The 20,934-nt window shown below is 32.0% G+C and overlaps 4 protein-coding genes across 4 annotated transcripts; 3 read left to right on the top strand and 1 right to left on the bottom strand.

Moving 5' to 3' along the window:
• Positions 1-6,143: 6,143 nt before the first annotated feature.
• LOC119605450 (cuticle protein 76-like) lies at positions 6,144-6,955 on the top strand. The gene has a single exon (XM_037958565.1). It carries the CDS (start codon positions 6,215-6,217, stop codon positions 6,866-6,868), a length of 654 nt encoding a protein of 217 aa, XP_037814493.1. The 5' UTR covers positions 6,144-6,214; the 3' UTR covers positions 6,869-6,955.
• A 4,425-nt stretch (positions 6,956-11,380) lies between these two features.
• On the bottom strand, positions 11,381-12,175 carry LOC119605453 (cuticle protein 76-like). Its single transcript, XM_037958569.1, is given in 2 exon segments — positions 11,381-11,707; positions 11,709-12,175. Coding segments are annotated over 2 exon segments (651 nt in total). The 5' UTR covers positions 12,092-12,175; the 3' UTR covers positions 11,381-11,439.
• Positions 12,176-12,374: 199 nt separating this feature from the next.
• LOC119605451 (cuticle protein LPCP-23-like) lies at positions 12,375-13,139 on the top strand. Its single transcript, XM_037958566.1, has one exon. It carries the CDS (start codon positions 12,428-12,430, stop codon positions 13,058-13,060), a length of 633 nt encoding a protein of 210 aa, XP_037814494.1. The 5' UTR covers positions 12,375-12,427; the 3' UTR covers positions 13,061-13,139.
• Positions 13,140-15,886: 2,747 nt separating this feature from the next.
• Positions 15,887-16,523, top strand: LOC119605452 (cuticle protein 67-like). Its single transcript, XM_037958567.1, has one exon. The coding sequence runs from the start codon at positions 15,921-15,923 to the stop codon at positions 16,440-16,442; it is 522 nt and encodes a 173-aa protein (XP_037814495.1). The 5' UTR covers positions 15,887-15,920; the 3' UTR covers positions 16,443-16,523.
• The last annotated feature ends 4,411 nt before the right edge of the window (positions 16,524-20,934 follow it).

Raw genomic sequence — 20,934 nt, 5'->3', positions numbered from 1 at the left:
AAATAAATGTCATCAAACACATTGACTTACAGAAACATTTTCCAAAAACATCTTTTTATAATTTCCCCAGTGACTTAGACCATGGAAATATAAATATAAAAACCGATAAACTCAATCCATTCAAGTATAAAATAAATCAAATTAGCTGACACTAACAATAAGATAAATTCTTGTTGAATAAATAAAATGCATTGTAGGCAAAATATGCATAAAAGTATGCAACATAAAACATATGCAACAAAATGTTCTCCTTGCATACATACCTACATATGCCAGGGTGTATAGAAAGCACATGTGCAACACACATACATATGTATTTATGTTTCTAGTCAAAACTACTACTACTACTTGCTACAGATGTGACAATTACTCAATAATTCATTAGAATTTTCATTTTCAAAAACAGTTACAAATGCATAAACAAAAAGTTAATTCGACATGTATTCAGTTACTTGCACACACATGCATATCTCTATTTAGACTCTTACATGAGGAAATATATACCGACACCCCTGAAGGATATGTCATGCATATTTATGAAATGTTACATCATGTGACAATAAAACCTATGGCCTGAGGGTATGAGGTTTTTGAGTTTAGATTTGTTTAGGTTCGAGTGTCCACAGAATTGTTTGTAGAATTGTATTTGTAAAACATATTTTGTTAGAAATTAAGAAATCTAAAAATTATACTAATTTACTACCCGACGGAAGTCGGAAGTTTTGAATAATTTCAGACAAATTGAAGCAACTTAGAAGTTAAAAGAGGCTGGAGTCAATTATGAACAGCGCTCTAAAAAAATTGAGATAATCTTCCAAAAAGTCTTTTGGAATTCTATCTTAATTCCATAATTTGTGAACGATTTATTTGGAGGCCGGGGTCCTTATATGAGGAATAAGGTAGAGAGTTTCCGATTCCCATAAAACTGGTTTATGCCGAATTTAATCAATATACTTGCATTCTCTAGTCAGTTGTGAGAGTTAAAGTATTTTCTTAACGGGCCCTTATGAGGCGCGACTCTCAAAACTATATCGCGGTGGTCCCTTGTATGGGTGCTAGGTGCAATTGTGAACCGTTACGGCTTATTTTCAATACCGAACAAACCTTATCAATAGAGAATATTTTGGCAAAATTTCAGACATCTAGCTGCTCTAATGTGGGAGTTAAAAGCCGTGCTTCAACATACAGAAGGAGAGACATAGATCGTACGTTTTTGCTTTGAAATTGGCGAATTTCATGCTCATACATCATATGTAGGAAGTTTTGCTTTACTTTTTTAATTTAAAAGAAAGTGCTACATCGATTGCTTGCCGAAGCTATTGGTGAATGTGAAGAAGACAAAGATCGGTCAGGACAGTCAACGACAGTTGGAAGACCAAGAAATTGAGATATTACTCCATGAAGATTGTGTTCAAACTCTTGCAAGATTAGTGAGAGCTACTTAAGCAGCTATCTCAAAATAATTTCGAGAAGCAGGAGTTATCTAAAGTCAGGGAGACTGGGTACTATAAGAGTTGAAGTCAAGAGACCTTGAAATACTATTTTGCACATTCGAAATGTAACTTAATAGAAATAAAAGGAAATAATTTCCGAATCATTACTTGCGATGAAAAATTTATTTATAACTTTAATCGGAAGCATAAGAGATCGTATGTAAAGTCAATTGAATCAACACCAAATATCCATGACGTTAAGGTATTGTATTATACATATGTGATCAAAGGGTTCTGGCCAGACCATCATAGTGAATCTATACCGAATGCAATTGATTTATTTGAAGCGATTATGGGCCGAAAAATGCCTAGAGTATGCTGCCTGATAATCCAGAACTTTCCCCTATTTACTTCAGAATAGTGAGGAGAAGTTAGCTCAATTCGTTCTTGACCTCAAAAGATGTGCAGCTATTTTGGATCGGAATTCATCTGTTATTGGCAAGATGGTAAATGGTTGTAGCTCGTATTAATACGCATCGTTTAAAAGGTTTTCCTACATGAGATTCTTAAAAGGTCTATTCCTCGGAACACTCTATTATACGTTGATATTCTAGGATGGAATATGGAAAATATAGTACTCCATTTGGCTTTTTAATTCCCCCGGGGGCATGTTACCTTGATAAAATTCACTCATCATGGTGTTATTGCAATCCCGGCGAAAAGGGGTGTTACCAGTATCTCTAGTCGGACGGGGCTATAAACTGGTGATGATCAACTGTATCCTAGGCAAATTCCTTGGAATGTTTTGAAATGGGGTCGAACCAGTCAAGCATAATCTGTTACCACGGGAAACTTTAGACCGCTGGCCAAAGTTTGGGACTCTGACCCGATTATTATAGAGGTCCCTTCGGGGTGCACGTGGTAGCTGTGGTTTAAAGCCAAATTAGTGGGAAGAGAATGATGGTTTAAAAGATCGTTGCACGGTAAAGTATATAATTCGGGGTAAGTTCGGTGCTGTTGCCGAGACTGCCGAGATAACCCACAGAGGAGTGAATGTGGTACTAAGCGTTGGAAATGAGGAAATGAGTGTTAAGTGTATATGGTGTATATGAAACGGGATGAATGTAGGGGTATGCGGAACTTACCAACCCTTATATCTAAAGTGAGTGTGTCGGATGTTGTTCTCTAGGAGTGTGTCATATGAATGAGAACTATGGGTTTAATGGTAATGAATGGAAGGTATTTTATACAAGTGGTACTATTGAATTTTCCTTCCTTGTACAGGTATGCTCAGGTTTTACTCTGTTCATAGCAGGTGTCCTATTTTTGAAACTCTTGATTCATATGAAACTACATTATATTCGGTCTAAACATTTAGAAGTTTGAGATTTATTTTCCTACGGGTTTGTTTAGTACTCTCCTCTGAATATAATTTGGGTAATTATCAACTCTCGAGTTAATAATTGAGAAGCTAATAGAAACTTACAGAGGTTAGTTTTAAATTTGGACATATATAGCCCAGCATGACCCGCTATACCACTTTACCACTTATGTATATATTTGTTAAATGGTTTATTAAAATTTTACACAAACAAAATTTTAATTAATTTTTTTTTTAATTATTAAAATATTTTGACTAGTGACATTTTATTTGTTGTTTTAAGAACTTTAAAAAAATATATATATTGCAATTATCTCATAAAAAAAATATTTTGACAATTTTTGACATCAAGTCTTTTGTGTAATTTGCCGAACAATCTTTGAAATTCAATAAAAAAAATATTTTTGTATTTAGAAAATGACAAAAAAAAGTTAAATGCAGCATATTTTCATACCTTCATACAGACAGAGATACAAACAAATAAAGAGACAGACAGACAGAAATGTGAATATTAAATGTTTTTCCTAAACATGTAATTAAATTATGAAAGGACATAAGACACATAATAAGTCATAAATCAAATTTACATTGCTCCACAGAGATTATTTGTTTTGGACACATAGACATTATGCTGGACATGTTGCAAGTAAATTCTGTACATATAAAGGAATGGTTGGATGCTAGACTGTAACAAGAGTTTGATTATTTGTGAAAATTTGCTAAAGGATTTAGATAGAAACCCATGCAGACATTTGTGTGTTTAAAATTTTACAGATTTTGTCTATTAACTGTAAAGTAAGTAAAAATCAATAATATTTAGATAAATTTGTTGTTGTATTTGACAAATTATACAATCAGTTTAATTCAAAAATTGCAAAAAGTATTTAGTTTTTTTTAACCAAATTTTTTTCTAACAATAAAATATTTTACTTTAATTCCATTCTATAAATAAACAATAATTATGTTTATAGATCACAATGTTCAAAATCAATTTAAATGTTTACTCAATAACAATAAAAAGATTTAATATTGATAAAATACCCTTTATTATTATTATTAAATTAAGTTGAATTTGTTTGTCGTGTCTTTTATATTACTTACCTTCATTCAATACCTGATCTGCAGCAACACCCTCTCTCACCTTTACAAGGCCACTAACACTCTCTGTTAGTCCAGACGTATTTGACAATGTGTTACTGAAATTAAAATAATCATGTTTAGTTGTATGTATATGTATGTATATTGTTATAATTTGCAAAGTAATTGATTCGTTCTGCTTATGGGCGAAGTATTAATATGTTTTGATCAATCAATTGAGTGGCTGTGACTGAATGACTGACTGACATAATTGCCCGGTGGCTATATGGTGTATGAATGAAAAGTAAAAATTAGAGAAAAAATCAAAGATTGTTAAAATGTTACTGAGTCATGTTTACAGAATAGTTAGCAGGTGAATTTTTGTATTTGATTTAAGAATTTTTTATTAGGTTAGGTTGATAGGAGGATCAAATCCGAAGAAATACACCTAGGCCACTATCGGGCCTGTTGTGAGCTTCATTTCATGAAAAAAAAAAAAAAAAAAATTGTTCACTGTGAATTTTTTTAATGTTCAGAAACTCAGTTTCCTGCACGTAATTTCTAAGAATTTTGAAATCAGTGTTAGTCAGGAATGTTATTTCCGGAATAACATCATTTCCAAGATACTTGGATCTAACTTCGACGTATGCCTGACTCCAGAGTTTCACTTTCTTCTCCACATGCTCTACATTCGTCTGAATCCGCACGTCCAATTTTGTATAGATTACACACAGGATTACGAGAACCTCCTGTGTGCCCACTGATAATATGTAACATCATACTTGCTCATTTTGAAGAGATTTCTCGTCTAGTTCTCATTAGGGTCACTCCATAAGTTATATATGGTTCTACCCACCGTTTCATTATTCCAAGAGGCCTTATGGGATTCTCTCACCCATATTTTGAATTCAGCTTTTGTTGCGTCGAATAGTTTTGCGTTCGTCAGGTTAACTACCTCGAACTCCCTTTCCTTTTAAAGGGCGAATGTAATGCCCTTTCGTTGCCGACTACTTCCGAGTGGCCTGGTACCCATATGATTTAAACCTTACCTCTAAGAGAGTATTCAGTTAAAGCTTTCTTACAATCCAATACTGTCTTAGATTTAATTCTATCACCTAATATCGCCCTAATTGCCTTCTGACTGTCGGTAAATATATTAAGGACTGTGGGCGCCATATTTATTCTAATCCAACTTACACATTCCGTTTATTTCTATACATTTCTGTTTCTGGCACTTCAATATAGAACCCCAATTTAGAGCCATCTCTATAGCAACGGATTCCTGTTGGTATTTGCTCAAGTCTTCTGCTTGACCAAGACATTCTATCTGGGATCAGCGTTTCAAAGTTTCCGACATATTCTGTGTCTGGTATGCGATCAGGCACGTCCGATAATTCCAATGTGTCCAGTATATACCGCTGACGTGTCCTATAATCGCTTTTGCCCAGTTCGCGTAAAGTAAGGAGTAAATTAAATTTTTTATTTATTTAAGAATTTTATAAAAATAATTCATGAATTATATTATAAGTTTTCTTAAATTTTATAAAAATTGTTGTCGTTTTATTAATAGTATTATGTTTAATTTCACTTAAATTTATGAAAACGAAATTAAAAACATACATTTTTAGAAGAAGAAAAGAATATGATTAAATAATATTTCATATTAAACACGAAATTTTCGTAGATATTATGAATTTATCTTTTTCTCGTAAAGTTAAGCATGGATTAATTTCAGTGGAGAGCCAACTCACTGTTAAAAAGGCATTTGCAATGGGCACTATGGGTTAATAAAAATCGATTCACAATTATCTTATTATACCCTACACTACTACAGTGGGAAGTCCGTCCGTCTGTCAGTCCTTCTGTATGACCATGTAAACCCTATGCCCTAGCTACAGGTCGCAATTTTCCAGATAATTTTATGAAATTCAACTCATACTCCTCCGTTTAACAAAATTTTTGAGGATATAAGAAACAATGCACATTATTATAATACTCACTGATAAAGGTATCATATGGTCGTTGATACCCGGCTATACATGCTTAATTATAATGAATTTAGACATAAACATATTATGTATAAACCTAAATTTCCCTAAACCTTAATCTTAAATGATAGCTTCGAGTCGAACATATACATTTTTAAATAACTGTAACAAGACTATTCGGCCCAATGTATTTATTTTCAGTTAATGTACTTCATATTTAAACTAAGTATATAAGTACTCTTGATTATTCCAAACAGTATCAGTTGACGATCAATTACTCAACAATCAACAACCAGCATTTGCTCAAAACTATTCGCTTAACACAAATCAATAAAATGGCTTTCAAATTCATTACATTCTGCGCTCTTTTGGCTGCTGCTAATGCTGGTTATGTATCACCAGTAACTTATGCTGCTACTGCTCCCGTTGTGAAATATGTCAATCCTGCTGTAGATGCTGTAGCTACTACTCAACAAAATGTAGTGCGTTCTTTTGGTGGCACTGTGTCTTCTTACTCTAAATCGGTGGATACTCCTTACTCCAGTGTTCGTAAAGTTGATACTCGTATCAATAATAATGTCTATACTCCAGCTGTCGCCAAGACTGTTACCTATGCTGCTCCCACTGTAACTTATGCCGCTCCTGCTGTTACAAAAACTATTTATGCTGCCCATGCTACACCTGTAGTAGCCAAAACGGTGACCTACTCTGCTCCCACAGTTTACACCCATGCTGCTCCTGCTGTTACTAAAACCGTCTACTCCCACGAATCTCCTTTGGTATACGCTAAGCCAGCATTGGCTAAAACTGTTACCTATGCTGCTCCTACTGCTACTACCTCATACAATCATGGACCTGCTGCTACCACTTACACTCATAATGCTCCTGGAGTTTCTGGTTATGGTACCAGCCAAACTGTTCATTACTCACCCGCTGAAACTGTCTCGCACATGAGTTTCGATGGTTTCGGTACTCACTGGGGTTTTTAAGACTTTAGTTAATAATTATGAATTTTTCTTGTTGATTGTTGAAATATTTTATATTTTTTTAATAATAAAGTAAAATATGCAAATAAATTTTAAAAATGCGGATTTAATTACATCCGATGCCCACGAAAATTAATGGAATTAAAAAATTTAATCTAATTAGTTCTTCGAACCATACCTTTTTTTAAAAGATTCATGTCGGTATTCCGTTTGTAAGACATCGAAATAAAGATCTTAGAGCCAAAAAAGGATATATGTACATATATTCTGGATCCTTTTTAGTTTGTATTGCAATTATGCCAGTCCGTCTTTATGCTAACAGTGTAATAGAAACTGGCGTATTGAAATTTTCCAAAAATATTCTCTAGTCGTGCAGTTTATTTGGAATTAAAATCGAAACTATCGGCATAAGGTTCATATAAGGTCCCCTATGGAAAATGATTGGTTTAAAAATATTAGTATATTTATGAAGTTTTACATCAACCGAAATCTCTCTATCAAATTCCCTAAGAGAAAATCAATTTTGGGAAGGTTGTCGTATACATAGACTTTGACAAATTATCGACATTACTTGGGGCAGAACTTTAAAAGGCAATATACCCTTTAAAAAGCTTTATATGTATTATAATAATATAAGCACTTACCTTATTTAACGCCTCCGTTTTTCCTTGTTTCCCTTCCGCAAACAACTTCCATTACACTTTTTTTTACAAATTTTCAATTTGCTTTCAGATTTATTTTCTTTATATTTTTTGCTTATTTACAGATTTTTCATTTGCTTTTTATATTTATTTTCTATTTTTCTCAGCTTTTTAATATGCTCATTAATTAATCTTAACAACTTTTTTTATTTTCTTATTATTTTAGCTTTTTTTCTTTAAAAGATCAACATCACTTCCTTCACTACATTTGAAAGCTTATTGCTTATTATATTTTCTTTTATTTCCTCATTTCCTTTACTACACTTATAAAAAGCTTTTTGACTCTTCTTTGCTTCACACAAACCTTTATTCTCTTCTCCATATACCAACTGTTGCATTTAATACATTCCCCTCCCCGCACAACCATAAACATGAATATTTATTAACAACGAATGGCCAAACTAAAGCAACACACGGGCACAACATTTTATATTTTTGCAAACAATTTTCACACACTATTTTCTCTAATTCACACGTTACTTTTTAACAATATTTTTACACACAACGATTAACAAACATTTAAATTTTATATTTATGCAAAAATATTAACAATTTATTAACTTTTAATCGGATTTATTAATTAATTAAACAACCAATAAACACTAAACAACCGAACACTTGCGAAATTTCTAGAAAACTGAAAGAGAACAATGCAAGTATTGATTCTTTTGCTATTGTTGTTGTTGTTGCCGCTGCTGTCATTATTTGATTTGTACTAAATGGTATGCATACATATGTTTGTTGTTATTTTACTGTGTTGGTTAGTGGGGGAAAATATTTTAGAGTGCGTAAACAGATTAGGAGTACAATGTTTAGTATAAGAGTTTTTAATGAGGGTCAATCTATTGTTCTATAAATCGATTTTAAAATAATCAAAGAATTTTTGTTCTAACGAAAAAAGTCGAAGAATCGATTTTGCAAATACATATAATGGAATAATTGAAAAAAGCTTAAAAGTTGGAAAATGTCGAAAAGTCGGCAAAATTGCAAAAGTCGAAAATTTTAATTCGATTTTTTATTTCAACTATAGAACCGTAGTATTAGGGTCATCCTAATACTACTATAATTGTTACCAGTATAATTTAGAATAATAATAGAAGATTCATTATATTTTAATTTTAATTCTAATGGTCGACGAAGTCAACTTTTTTGTCCTAACGAAGTCGAAAAGTCGACGATCTTTTAAAAAAAGTCGAAGAATCGATTTTGCAAATAAGAATCGAAAAAATGCAAAAGTTGGAGAAAGTCGAAAAGTCGACAAAATTGGAAAAGTCGAAAATTTTAATTCGACTTTTTATATCAACTATAGAACCCTAGTATTAGGGTGAATCACTCGGTTTTTTAACCGGGTTTTTCTTTGTTACCAGTATAATTTAAAACAATAATAGAAGATACCTTGTATTTTAATATTAATTCATTTGGGGGATACCACGCCCCCTATTGCTAGTCCGCCAATTTATAACCCAAATGTTCACATGAATGTCTGAGTTTTTTGAATAAAATTTGTAGATTTTAGCTGTAATAGTATCTCTGATATACGATTTTTTGTATTTAATACATATGAGAGGTTCTAAGATCCCTTGATGATTACTCCCAAAGGTTCACTTTTATGTTAAATTTCTTTTTTGCAAAATTTTAAGATTCTAGCTCTAATAGTTTGCCAGATAAACTAACTTTTGTATTTAATTCATATGGGAGGTGCCACGCCCCCTATTTCTAGTTCACCAATTTATTGCCGAAATGTTCACATAAATAGCAAAGTTCTTCGTGCAAAATTTAAAGATTGTAGCTCTAATAGTTTTCCAAATAAACGAATTTTTCCCCCAAAAGTTTACATAGACATTAGATTGTTTCGTGCAAAATTTAAAGATTCCAGCTCAAATAGTTATCCAGATTGTCGAATTTTTCTATTTGATTCATATGGGAGGCGTCACGCCTCCTCTTGCTAGTCCGCTCAAAGTGGCTCCAAAAAATTAGGAAGACTCTAGCTGTTATATTTTCTCAGCTGTACTAATTTAATGCCTTCTTTATATGGGAGGTATCACGCCCACTTTTACTAAACCGCCCATTTTGACCCCATATATTCATACATTTCTTACAAAATCTGAGGACCCTAGTTGTTGCAGTTTCTGAGATATGCGACTTTTAATACTTATTATGTATGTGGGCAGAGCACTTTGCACATTTGAAATTTAAAAATAAAAAGTATCCTATAGTTCCTTCCAGACATACAGGAAAACAGTGTGAAAATTTCAGAAAAATCGGTAAAACTGTTTAGTAGTCTATAAAGTACAAACACACATTAATTTGTATACCCACTATAGTGAGAAGGGTATTATGCGTTTGTGCTGATGTTTGTAACACCCAAAAATATTGATCCTACACCCACCTTAAAGAATTCCAATCGGCTCAGAATCACTTTCTGAGTCGATTTACCTATGCCCGTCCGTCGGTGTGTCCATGTAAACCTTGTGCGCACTCTATAGGTCGCAATTTTATGAAAATTTTCACATACTCTTCTTTTGACCTAAATATGAAGCCTATTAAAAATGATTAAAATCGGTCCTTTATTTCGTATAGCCGCCATACAACCGTACCGCCCGAATAGGGCTTTTGAGCTCATAAATATGTTAAATATTCTTGTATCAATTCGAAAATCGGCAAAACTTAGTTTTATATAAGTCTTAATGATACTGCAGATTTTCATTATGATCGGGCCTCACTTGACCCTATCCCTTCATACAAATTCCCCTTTAGAAAATGACTTGAGGGTAAACATTTACTTATAAACACTAATATCATGATGATATTCTGCATAAATAACTAATGTAGACGTAAATCCCTCTACCAAAATTTATAAGGATAGGACCAAATCAACCCCCTGCCCCCATATAACTCCTCATTTAGAAAATTCCTTTTTTTTTGAGAATAAATTATTAAAATATTTCTGAATTAAGGTAAAAAATTAAATTAAATACTCCATTATTAAAAAAAATAATCAACATTTCTAACATAATCACTGATGTAGGTTATCATATGATCGGCCATGTCCGACCATAACTACTTACTTGTTATATACATCTAATATAAAATAAAAATGTTCATACAACTTGATTTTTCTTCAAACTAAATTATGTAATTTTATCTTTCTCACTTTTTTCAAATTAACTAAAATTATATTACATTTCTGTATTCGCCTTAATAAATACCACATACAAAACAAAATCCCAACCCTGTCATTATTCCTTTATTGACTTTTTACTAAATATTTCCGATTTGACATTCACTAATAAATCTCCTTAACAACTTGCTCTTAATCTATTTACGCACTGTTTATTATTATCCTTCTCTCTACAACAAAATAAAATAACAACAAACACATTACATATTTGCCCACAATTTAGTACAAATCAAATAATGACAGCAGCAGTAACAACAACAATAACAATAGAATATTGACTTGTATTGTTTTCTCTTTTAGTTTTCTAGAAATTTCGCAAGTATTCGGTTGTTTGGTGTTTATTGGTCGTTTAATTAATTAATATATCCGATTAAAAGTTAATAAATTGTTAATATTTTTGCATAACTATAAACTTTAAATGTTTGTTAATCGTTGTGTGTAAAAATATTGTTAAAAAGTAACGTGTGAATTAGAGAAAATAGTGTGTGAAAATTGTTTGCAAAAATATAAAATGTTGTGCCCGTGTATTGCTTTAGTTTGGTCATTCGTTGTTAATAAGTGTGAGTTGTTGAGCACGGTAAATAATAAATAAAATAAGGTGAGTGATATTTTTATTTTATTATAAATAAAACATTTAAAATATTTCAACAATCAACAAAGTATCAAGAAATAAAATTCATACTAATTATAATTTAAAAACCCCAGTGAGTACCGAAACCATCGAAACTCATGTGCGAAACAGTTTCAGCGGGAGAGTAATGAACAGTTTGGCTGGTACCATAACCAGAAACTCCAGGAGCATTGTGAGTGTAAGTGGTAGCAGCTGGTCCATGATTGTATGAGGTAGTAGCAGTAGGAGCAGCATAGGTAACAGTTTTAGTCAAAGCTGGCTTAGCGTATACCAAAGGAGATTCGTGGGAGTAGACGGTTTTAGTAACAGCAGGAGCAGCATGGGTTGTAAACTGTAGGAGCAGAGTAGGCCACCGTTTTGGCTACTACAGGTGTAGCATGGGCAGCATAAACAGTTTTGGTAACAGCGGGAGTTGCATAAGTTACAGTGGGAGCAGCATAGGTAACAGTCTTTGCAACAGCTGGAGTATAGACATTATTATTGATACGGGTATCAACTTTACGAACACTGGAATAAGGAGTATCCACCGATTTAGAGTAAGAAGAAACGGTGCCACCAAAAGAACGCACTATATTTTGTTGAGTAGTAGCTACAGCATCTACAGCAGGATTGACATATTTCACAACGGGAGCGGCAGCATAAGTTACAGGTGATACATAACCAGCATTAGCAGCAGCCAAAAGAGCGCAGAATGTAATGAATTTGAAAGCCATTTTATTGATTTCTATTAAGCAACTAGTTTTGAACAAATGCTGGTTGTTGATTGTTGAGTAATTGATCGTCAACTGATACTGTTTGGAATAATCGAGAGTACTTATATACTTTGTTTAAAAAATAAGTACTTTAACTGAAAATAAATACATTGGGTCGAATAGTTTTGTTATAGTTATTTAAAAATCTATTTGTTCGATTCGTAGCAAATAATTTAAGATTAAAGTTTAGGGAAATGATATTTTTTTATGTATAAATACCAAACAATTATCCAATAACAGTATCAGTTGACGATCAATTACTCAACAATCAACAACCAATAAACTTCTCCAAAATAAATGGCTTTCAAATTCATTACCTTCTGCGCTCTTTTGGCTGCTGCTAATGCTGGTTATATATCACCTGTAACTTATGCTGCAGCTCCCGTTGTAAAATATGTCAATCCTGCTGTAGATGCTGTAGCTACTACTCAACAAAATGTAGTGCGTTCTTTTGGTGGTACCGTTTCTTCTTACTCCAAATCGGTGGATACTCCCTATTCTAGTGTTCGTAAAGTTGATACGCGCATCAATAATAATGTCTACACTCCAGCTGTCGCCAAGACAGTTACCTATGCTGCTCCTAGTGTAACTTATGCCGCTCCTGCTGTTACCAAAACTGTTGTAACTCCCACTGTTTATAGTCATGTTGCTGCGCCCACAGTTTACACTCATGCTGCTCCTGCTGTTACTAAAACCGTCTACTCTCACGAATCTCCTTTGGTATACGCTAAACCAGCTTTGACTAAAACTGTTACCTATGCTGCTCCTACTGCTACTACCACATACAATCATGGACCAGCTGCTACCACTTACACTCACAATGCTCCTGGAGTTTCTGGTTATGGTACTAGTCAAACTGTACATTACTCTCCTGCTGAAACTGTTTCTCACATGAGTTTCGATGGTTTCGGTACTCACTGGGGTTTCTAAATAGTATATTTAGGTGTTAATATTTGTTAATACTTTGTTGATTGTTGAAATGTTTGTTATTAAAAAATAAATACATTTATTATACAAAAATATAAACTATAAATTTAAAATATTTTAGTAATTTTTTTGGGAAGTAATTGAGAACTACTTGATGAATTTAGAAGGATATTTTAAAATTCTTTCATACATAATTAAGTTCAAATATAGGCGCTCAATACTATAAAAAATAATATATTATCTTCAAAGTATTTTGGTTCTCATTCACTCAGAATTGTTACCGTTACCCAATGTTACTCGAAATGTTTTGGATTTAGTATTGTTAATTAATATTCTATCCAATTATTTAGAAAAATGTGCCTATGCAGTTTTAACTCATCTGCTTTATAGCTCATACCTTGTTCTCTCCGACCACTATTTGTTTCGATCTATGCAGAATACTTTCTCTGGGATATACTTCACATCAGAACATGATATCAGAAATTGAGTTTATAAGACCTTGAACTCAAAAGTTCTATATACAAATGTTTATATATTAGGCTCTATTAATTCATATGGGAAGTGACATACCCAATTTATTACCCAAATATTCACATAGATATCAAAGTTGTTATTGAACATTTCGAGTATTCTACCTGTAATAGTTACCCAGATATGTATATGCATTTTTGTATTTAACTAGGATGGCTGCCACGCCGCATATTGCTAGTCCCTGCCAAGTTTTCCCTAAATTTTTGCTATAGATATCAATGTTTCCCGTTCAAATTGTGAGGATTGTATCTCCAATGGTTTCCTAAAAATACCAATATTTGTATTTAGTGCATATGGGAAATGCCGCGCCCTCTATTGCTAATCCATCGATTTATTACCCAAATGTTTAAACTAATGTCAAATAACTAAACGAACTAACGAAACGAACGAACTAACTACGAACGAACGAACGAACGAACGAACGAACTAACGAACGAACGAAACGAAGAACGAACGAACGAAACGAACAACGAACAACGAACGAACGAACGAACGAACAAACTAACGAACGAACGAACAACGAACGAACGAACGAACGACACTAACGAACGAACGAACGAACGAACGAAAAAACTACTACTAACTAACTAACTAACTAACTAACTAACTAAACGAAGAACTAACAACTAAACTAACGAATAACTAACAACTAACTAACTAACAACTACTACTACTAACTGACTGACTAACGGACTAACTGACTGACACTGACTAACGACTAACTGACGAACGAACGAACGAACAACGACTAACGAACGAACGAACTAACTAACGAACTAACGAACTAACAACAACGAACGAACTAACTAACGAAAACGAACGAACGACGAACTAACTAACGAACTAATAACTAACTAAAACTAACTAACTAACTAACTAAACTAACTAACTAACTCAATAACTAACTAACTAACTAACTAACTACTAAACTAACAACTAACTAACTAACTAACTAACTAACTAACTAAACACTAACTAACTAACTAACTAACTAACTAACTAATGACTAACTACTAACTAATACTAACTAACAACTACAACTAACTAACTAACTAACTAACTAACTAACTAACTAACCTAACTAACCAACTAACTAATATAAATGGAGGGAATTGTTCCCTAGCTCCAAAGATAATTTGGTTCACCGAACGTAGTTCCAAAAGTATCAGTCATTGGTTCTAGTTTAAATATATAAAAAAATATTGTTAAACTTTTAACAAAAATTTGTTTGGAAGAAAAACTTCTTACAAAAACAAAACTTCGACATTCATATTTTCCACTTAATTTATTTCAATTCAAGTGGAAAATATGTTGTTATAAAAACATAAATTATGATGAGAAACAAAACAAATATTTAGAAAAATAATCGCACCCTCTTCGAAAGGTAAGATGACAATTGCTAGAATGAAAACCCTGTGGGGTGCAAGCAGAAAAAAAAACTTTTTTATTATGATTCTTAAAAGTTTGGCAAATATATTCATTCAAACATATACATATCTAAATATGTGTATGTATGTTGCATGAATGTATTGTATCTATAGAATGGTTTTGTAGTTGCTCTACATTTTGGCAAATGGTAAATTTTTGTTTTATAATATTATTTGTTGTTTTTTTTTCTTTTCATGGGCGATGATGAATATTTATTAGATTTTCAAAAAAAAAAGAAAACAGAAAAGCAAAACTTTTTAAAAACTTTAGATACCCTCCATTCATATACAACCTTGTAATGGAAATTGAATATTCAGTGCAGGAAGATAAAGAGTATTTAATAAAAAAATGTTCGTATGTATATTTTGAAACTACAGATACTTTGATACTTTGAGTCTTAATATTACAAGTGACTTGACTTACTTAGAGTTCATTTGTAATTTTGGCAAATTGATATTAATTTTACTCTAGAGCTCCATTAACAAAAAAGCTAAGAAACAAATAAAATAGGTTACAATTTGAATAAGAAAGACATAATGTGCAAAAAAAAAGCCGATAACATAATTGAAACTTTTTTGAGTTATAATCTGCAAACAATTCGTTTTTTTTTTCAATACTAAGTACAGGCATAACAAATATGTTTAAGCCTCAATATTTAACGTTTTCAAAACCGGTTGACAAAATGTGTTGTAAAAAAAGTGTTAATATGAAAGATACAAATATCAATTAGAGCTTTTGCTTTAATTTACAAAAATTAAATTAGCTACAAAATTGACCCTGAAATTAAATTTAAAATTATAACAATTCAGTTCTCAAATATGAGGACAAAATCATATAAAAAGTCCATTACATCCAGTATTCAATATCAGTTATCCATTAAACATCACTGTTAAAACACCTAAGCATGGCTTTCAAATATATTACCTTCTGCACTCTTTTGGCTGCTGCTAGCGCCGGTTATGTAGCTCCCGTTACTTATGCTGCCTCTCCTGTAGTTAAGTATGTCAATCCTGCCGTGGATGCTGTTGCCTCTACTCAACAAAATGTGGTGCGTTCCTTTGGCGGCACTGTATCTTCCTATTCAAAAACGGTTCAGACTCCCTACTCCAGTGTCAGTAAAGTAGATACCCGCATTAGTAATAATGTTTATACTCCAGCTATTGCCAAGACTGTTACCTATGCTGCTCCTGCTTTAACTAAAACTGTTAGCTATGCCGCTCCCGCTGTCCATTATGCTGCTACCGCTCCTGTCTACACCAAGACTTTAGTTTCATCTCCTGTACCCACTGTTAATACTTATGCTGCTCATGCTCCCGTTGTATACTCACATACTGCTCCCGTCGTTAAGCAAGCTATTTCTTATTCTCCAGCTGCTACTGTAGCTCATGTCTCCTTTGATGGATTCGGTTCTCACTGGGGCTATTAAATTTTCTGATTAATTATTATTTTTATCTCTTCTCTTGTTGTATAGAAATAAAAAAAATATTTTTGTTGATTTTTTAATTAATTAATTTTTCTTTAATTACACTGTGTAATACAATTGCAAGTCAAAAGTCTCAATTCTTATCCATCTAATATATGGAATAGTTTCTAATTTAAAATTACACTTCTGGGTAATTAAACCTCTTTTGGGTTTAGGTACACTTCCTTGTTTTTTTTTTTTTTTTTTGTTTGTAACAAATAAATAAGAACTTCAATATCAGGTTATAGGAAAGTCATTACTAGACTCCTTATGATTAATGCAGAGGGTATGTAGTTGTCATTCAGAAGTAAGTTGTTGAGTAAGTACTGGTTATTACCTGGCGTTTCCTGGGTTATTCGCCTGTTTAAATACGGAAGTATAATAAGCCTTATTTTTTAAAATCTTTCAGCCTTTATGGTTTTTTATACGCTCCACCACCATCAGTGGTGATAGAGGGTATTTATAAGTTTGTCATTCCGTGTGTAACACTAAGAAATATTCATCTGACAACAAAGTATATATATTCTGGGTCCTTATCAAATTTTGAGTCGGCTTATATATGTCCGTCTGTCTGTCTGCCTAAAACATGCTCACGTTAAAACTAAAGGAATCAACCAAATTCACCAAAAATATTCATTGTTTGGTATTAAAAATCAGCAAAATCGGTTCACAACGTTAAAAGTTATGAGTAAAAATTTCACAATACCTCAAAAAACTAAAGTTTTTTTTCGTAACTCTTAAGTATTTTTCTCAGAAACTACAAAAGATAATTTAATGAATTTTGTCACACCTTATTTTTTTTTTACCCAGGGATCAATTATGTTCAAAATCATAACAATCGATCCAAAATTTCCCATAGCCCCCATACAAAAGTACATATTTCCGGAAATGGATTTATGGTTAATAACTTCCTCAAATATATCGGTACCAATTTTGCACATATAAATATAATATAAACAGAAATCATACTACCAACGTAGAATTGTATCGGTCCACAATTAGTCATAAGGCTCACTTTCGAAAATCACTTAAACACACATATTTCATTAACGAATAAAACTATCGGTGTAAAATTTGACGTGAATATGTTTTTTTATATATAAATCATTATGCGAAATTTTTCTCGGTTCGGTCCATAATTGGTCACAACTCCCATATAAGGATCATTTCCCTAAATGCACAATTTCATTGACAATAAAAGTTATCGGAATAAAAATTAAACTTGAATAAGTTTGGTGTATAACGAAACAGAGTACCGTATTTTTTCTATATCGCTCCATTATTAGTCATATCTCCCATATATGTAAGGTTAACTTCTGAAAATCACTTAATACCACCGGTTAAAATTCTATGGTAAATATGGGCCTATCCATACAAATGTTCGTAGAGGAATTTAAGTTTCATTAATTTTCTGAAGGCGACTTTGTATGGAGACTAGAGTTAAATGAGGCTCGATCATTTCGATAATCGGTAGTAACATTTAGACAAAACTAAATTGTGGCGATCTTTGTACAGATACTTTAACCATTATCAATATGCTTTGACTAAAGTTCATCAAATTATTTTGAAAATTGCGACCTGTAGCATGCGCATAGGCACAAGGACACACAGACGAACGGACAAACAGACATAGCTTAATCGACTCAGAAAGTGATTCTAAGCCTATTAGTATACATTAAGGTAGGTGTAAGACCAATATTTTACAAACCTCAGCACAAACTCATAATACTATAGTGATGTAGGTTATAAAAATGCACTCTGTTTCAGGACGCTCTTAGCCCTCCACTTAAATTCAGACTACACATGTCCAAAGTTTGTATATCACTACAAAAATACAAAGTTTTGATATTTAACACATTTTTGACTTCTTCTTAAATAATTTTATTACTTCACTTGAACTATTTTATTTACTTATAAATCACATAGCCTCAACATCAATATATTGTTTTTTCTTAAACAAATGTAGGCTTAAATTAATTTTGACCCGACATTGACTTTGTTATTTTTTCTCTTTTTTTTACTTTTACTATAGTATGTTTCTTATTTCGTTTGCGAATTAAAATAAGATAAATTGATTCATATCTTGACTTCGTAGTGTAGCAGAATGTGGTGTGTATGCATGTAAGTGTATTGTATATAACTGTATCTGTATCTGAGTAATAAAAATTAACCTTATTTGCGATGCTTGTTAATTTGATTTGAAGTTTATCGTTTACAAGAAAACAATTTTTTATTTCCTTTCACTTGACGTCTATTTTTTTTAGCTTACTTATAGAGTCTCACAGAATACCCTGCAGAATCGGGTGGTTTTCTCGAACTAATGATTTTATATACATACTATTTGTTGTTAGCGAAGACGGCCAGTTAATTTTTTCGATTACAAATAGCAAATTGACTATGACTACTTTCTAGTTAATTTGGAGATATTAAAGAGTAGATATGTCTTTAAAACATATACATATTTAAAATAAAGTTGTTAGACTGTTTAAGAGGAATCCCTTAACTCCTTGCAAAACTGCCGGGTACAGAAATATAGTCTGCTTTGTCTTCATGTGTGTTTTCGTTCGACTATGAATGTGAAGTTGAAACGAGGCACCCTTAACGTGTCAGCAGAAAAATGTGAGCCGATAAATCAACTGTGTGTAAAGTGAAAAATTGAATACTCGGAAATCGATGTATGCTGTAAGTCATGAGATGAATTCACTTGACTGTATATAATGTGTTGAAACAGAAGTTTAAAAGACTATTTTATGTTTTTAAACCCAGAAATTAGTTAGTTAGTTAGTTAGTTAGTTAGGTAGTTAGTTAGTTAGTTAGTTAGTTAGTTAGTTAGTTAGTTAGTTAGTTAGTTAGTTAGTTAGTTAGTTAGTTAGTTAGTTAGTTAGTTAGTTAGTTAGTTAGTTAGTTAGTTAGTTTGTTAGTTAGTTAGTTAGTTAGTTAGTTAGTTAGTTAGTTAGTTAGTTAGTTAGTTAGTTTGTTAGTTGTTAGTTAGTAGTTAGTTAGTTAGTTAGTTAGTTAGTTAGTAGTTAGTTAGTTAGTTAGTTAGTTAGTTAGTTAGTTAGTTAGTTAGTTAGTTAGTTAGTTAGTTAGTTAGTTAGTTAGTTAGTTAGTTAGTTAGTTAGTTAGTTAGTTAGTTAGTTAGTTAGTTAGTTAGTTAGTTAGTTAGTTAGTTAGTTAGTTAGTTAGTTAGTTAGTTAGTTAGTTAGTTAGTTAGTTAGTTAGTTAGTAGTTAGTTAGTTAGTTAGTTAGTTAGTTAGTTAGTTAGTTAGTAGTTAGTTAGTTAGTTAGTTAGTTAGTTAGTTAGTTAGTTAGTTAGTTAGTAGTTAGTTAGTTAGTTAGTTAGTTAGTTAGTTAGTTAGTTAGTTAGTTAGTTAGTTAGTTAGTTAGTTAGTTAGTTAGTTAGTTAGTTAGTTAGTTAGTTAGTTAGTTAGTTAGTTAGTTAGTTAGTTAGTTAGTTAGTTAGTTAGTAGTTAGTTAGTTAGTTAGTTAGTTAGTTAGTTAGTTAGTTAGTTAGTTAGTTAGTTAGTTAGTTAGTTAGTTAGTTAGTTAGTTAGTTAGTTAGTTAGTTAGTTAGTTAGTTAGTTAGTTAGTTAGTTAGTTAGTTAGTTAGTTAGTTAGTTAGTTAGTTAGTTAGTTAGTTAGTTAGTTAGTTAGTTAGTTAGTCAGTCAGTTATCAAATTCGAAGAAATACACCTAGCCCTCTATCGGGCCTGTTATGCGCTCCTTAACCTGTGCCTTAGGTTAGGAACGAACACACCACCTCCGGTTTATCAGACTAGAACACTAATATCGAAACTATCCGAAGGCCACAACACAAACTCTAAGCATTAAGAACTGCATGACGGTTTTTATCTCAAAAGTTTACATTCATTAAAAGAACTGCCGCCAAAAACATTTATGAATTCGCTGTGCAGAAGGAAAGAAAAAGTCAATATTGTAATAGACAATGCTGGTAAAAATTTCCGGTTGTAAGAGTTTATAATCGTACATGAACAATTTAGTTTTTTTAACTTTAATTTTACAGATTGATGAAGTGTAATGGTTATAAAGATGAGTGTGAATAGAGTAGTGAAAAAATGGTTATGAATATGAGAGTTCGATAGGTTATTGATAGACAAAAATAGAACACATAAAATCTCAAAAGTGTATAACTAAATTTTTTAACAATTTCATGTTCCATTATCTAAAAAAATACAAAAAAAGGAAACATTCAACAAGCTGTTTTTTATTGCATTTTGATTTTATATTTTTCATTTTATGTATTTATATGGAATTCCTTATTCCAAGGGAAAAACATGAGAAACATAAAAAAGACTAGAGATTCACTGAGGGCGTTGGTTAGTTATATGTTTGGTTTGGTTTTTAGTTGTGTAATCCACAAAACTTTAATTTCCCGTAAAAGCTTGCCAACTATAATAAATTATTCATTATATTTTTTCTTAGTTTTTTTTCCATC

The sequence above is a fragment of the Lucilia sericata genome, unplaced genomic scaffold (genome assembly GCF_015586225.1).
Source record: "Lucilia sericata isolate MDLA Ls3-8-SP2 unplaced genomic scaffold, ASM1558622v1 Contig000488F_arrow, whole genome shotgun sequence".
NCBI lineage: Eukaryota > Metazoa > Arthropoda > Insecta > Diptera > Calliphoridae > Lucilia > Lucilia sericata.
The sequence above is the reverse complement of the archived record's forward strand: the minus strand, read 5'-3'. Positions and strand labels throughout refer to the sequence as shown.

What these genes read in the sequence shown, in the direction of transcription:
- LOC119605450 (XM_037958565.1), top strand. Translation starts at nt 6,215, where the DNA reads ATGGCTTTCAAATTCATTACATTCTGCGCTCTTTTGGCTGCTGCTAAT.
- LOC119605451 (XM_037958566.1), top strand. Translation starts at nt 12,428, where the DNA reads ATGGCTTTCAAATTCATTACCTTCTGCGCTCTTTTGGCTGCTGCTAAT.
- LOC119605452 (XM_037958567.1), top strand. Translation starts at nt 15,921, where the DNA reads ATGGCTTTCAAATATATTACCTTCTGCACTCTTTTGGCTGCTGCTAGC.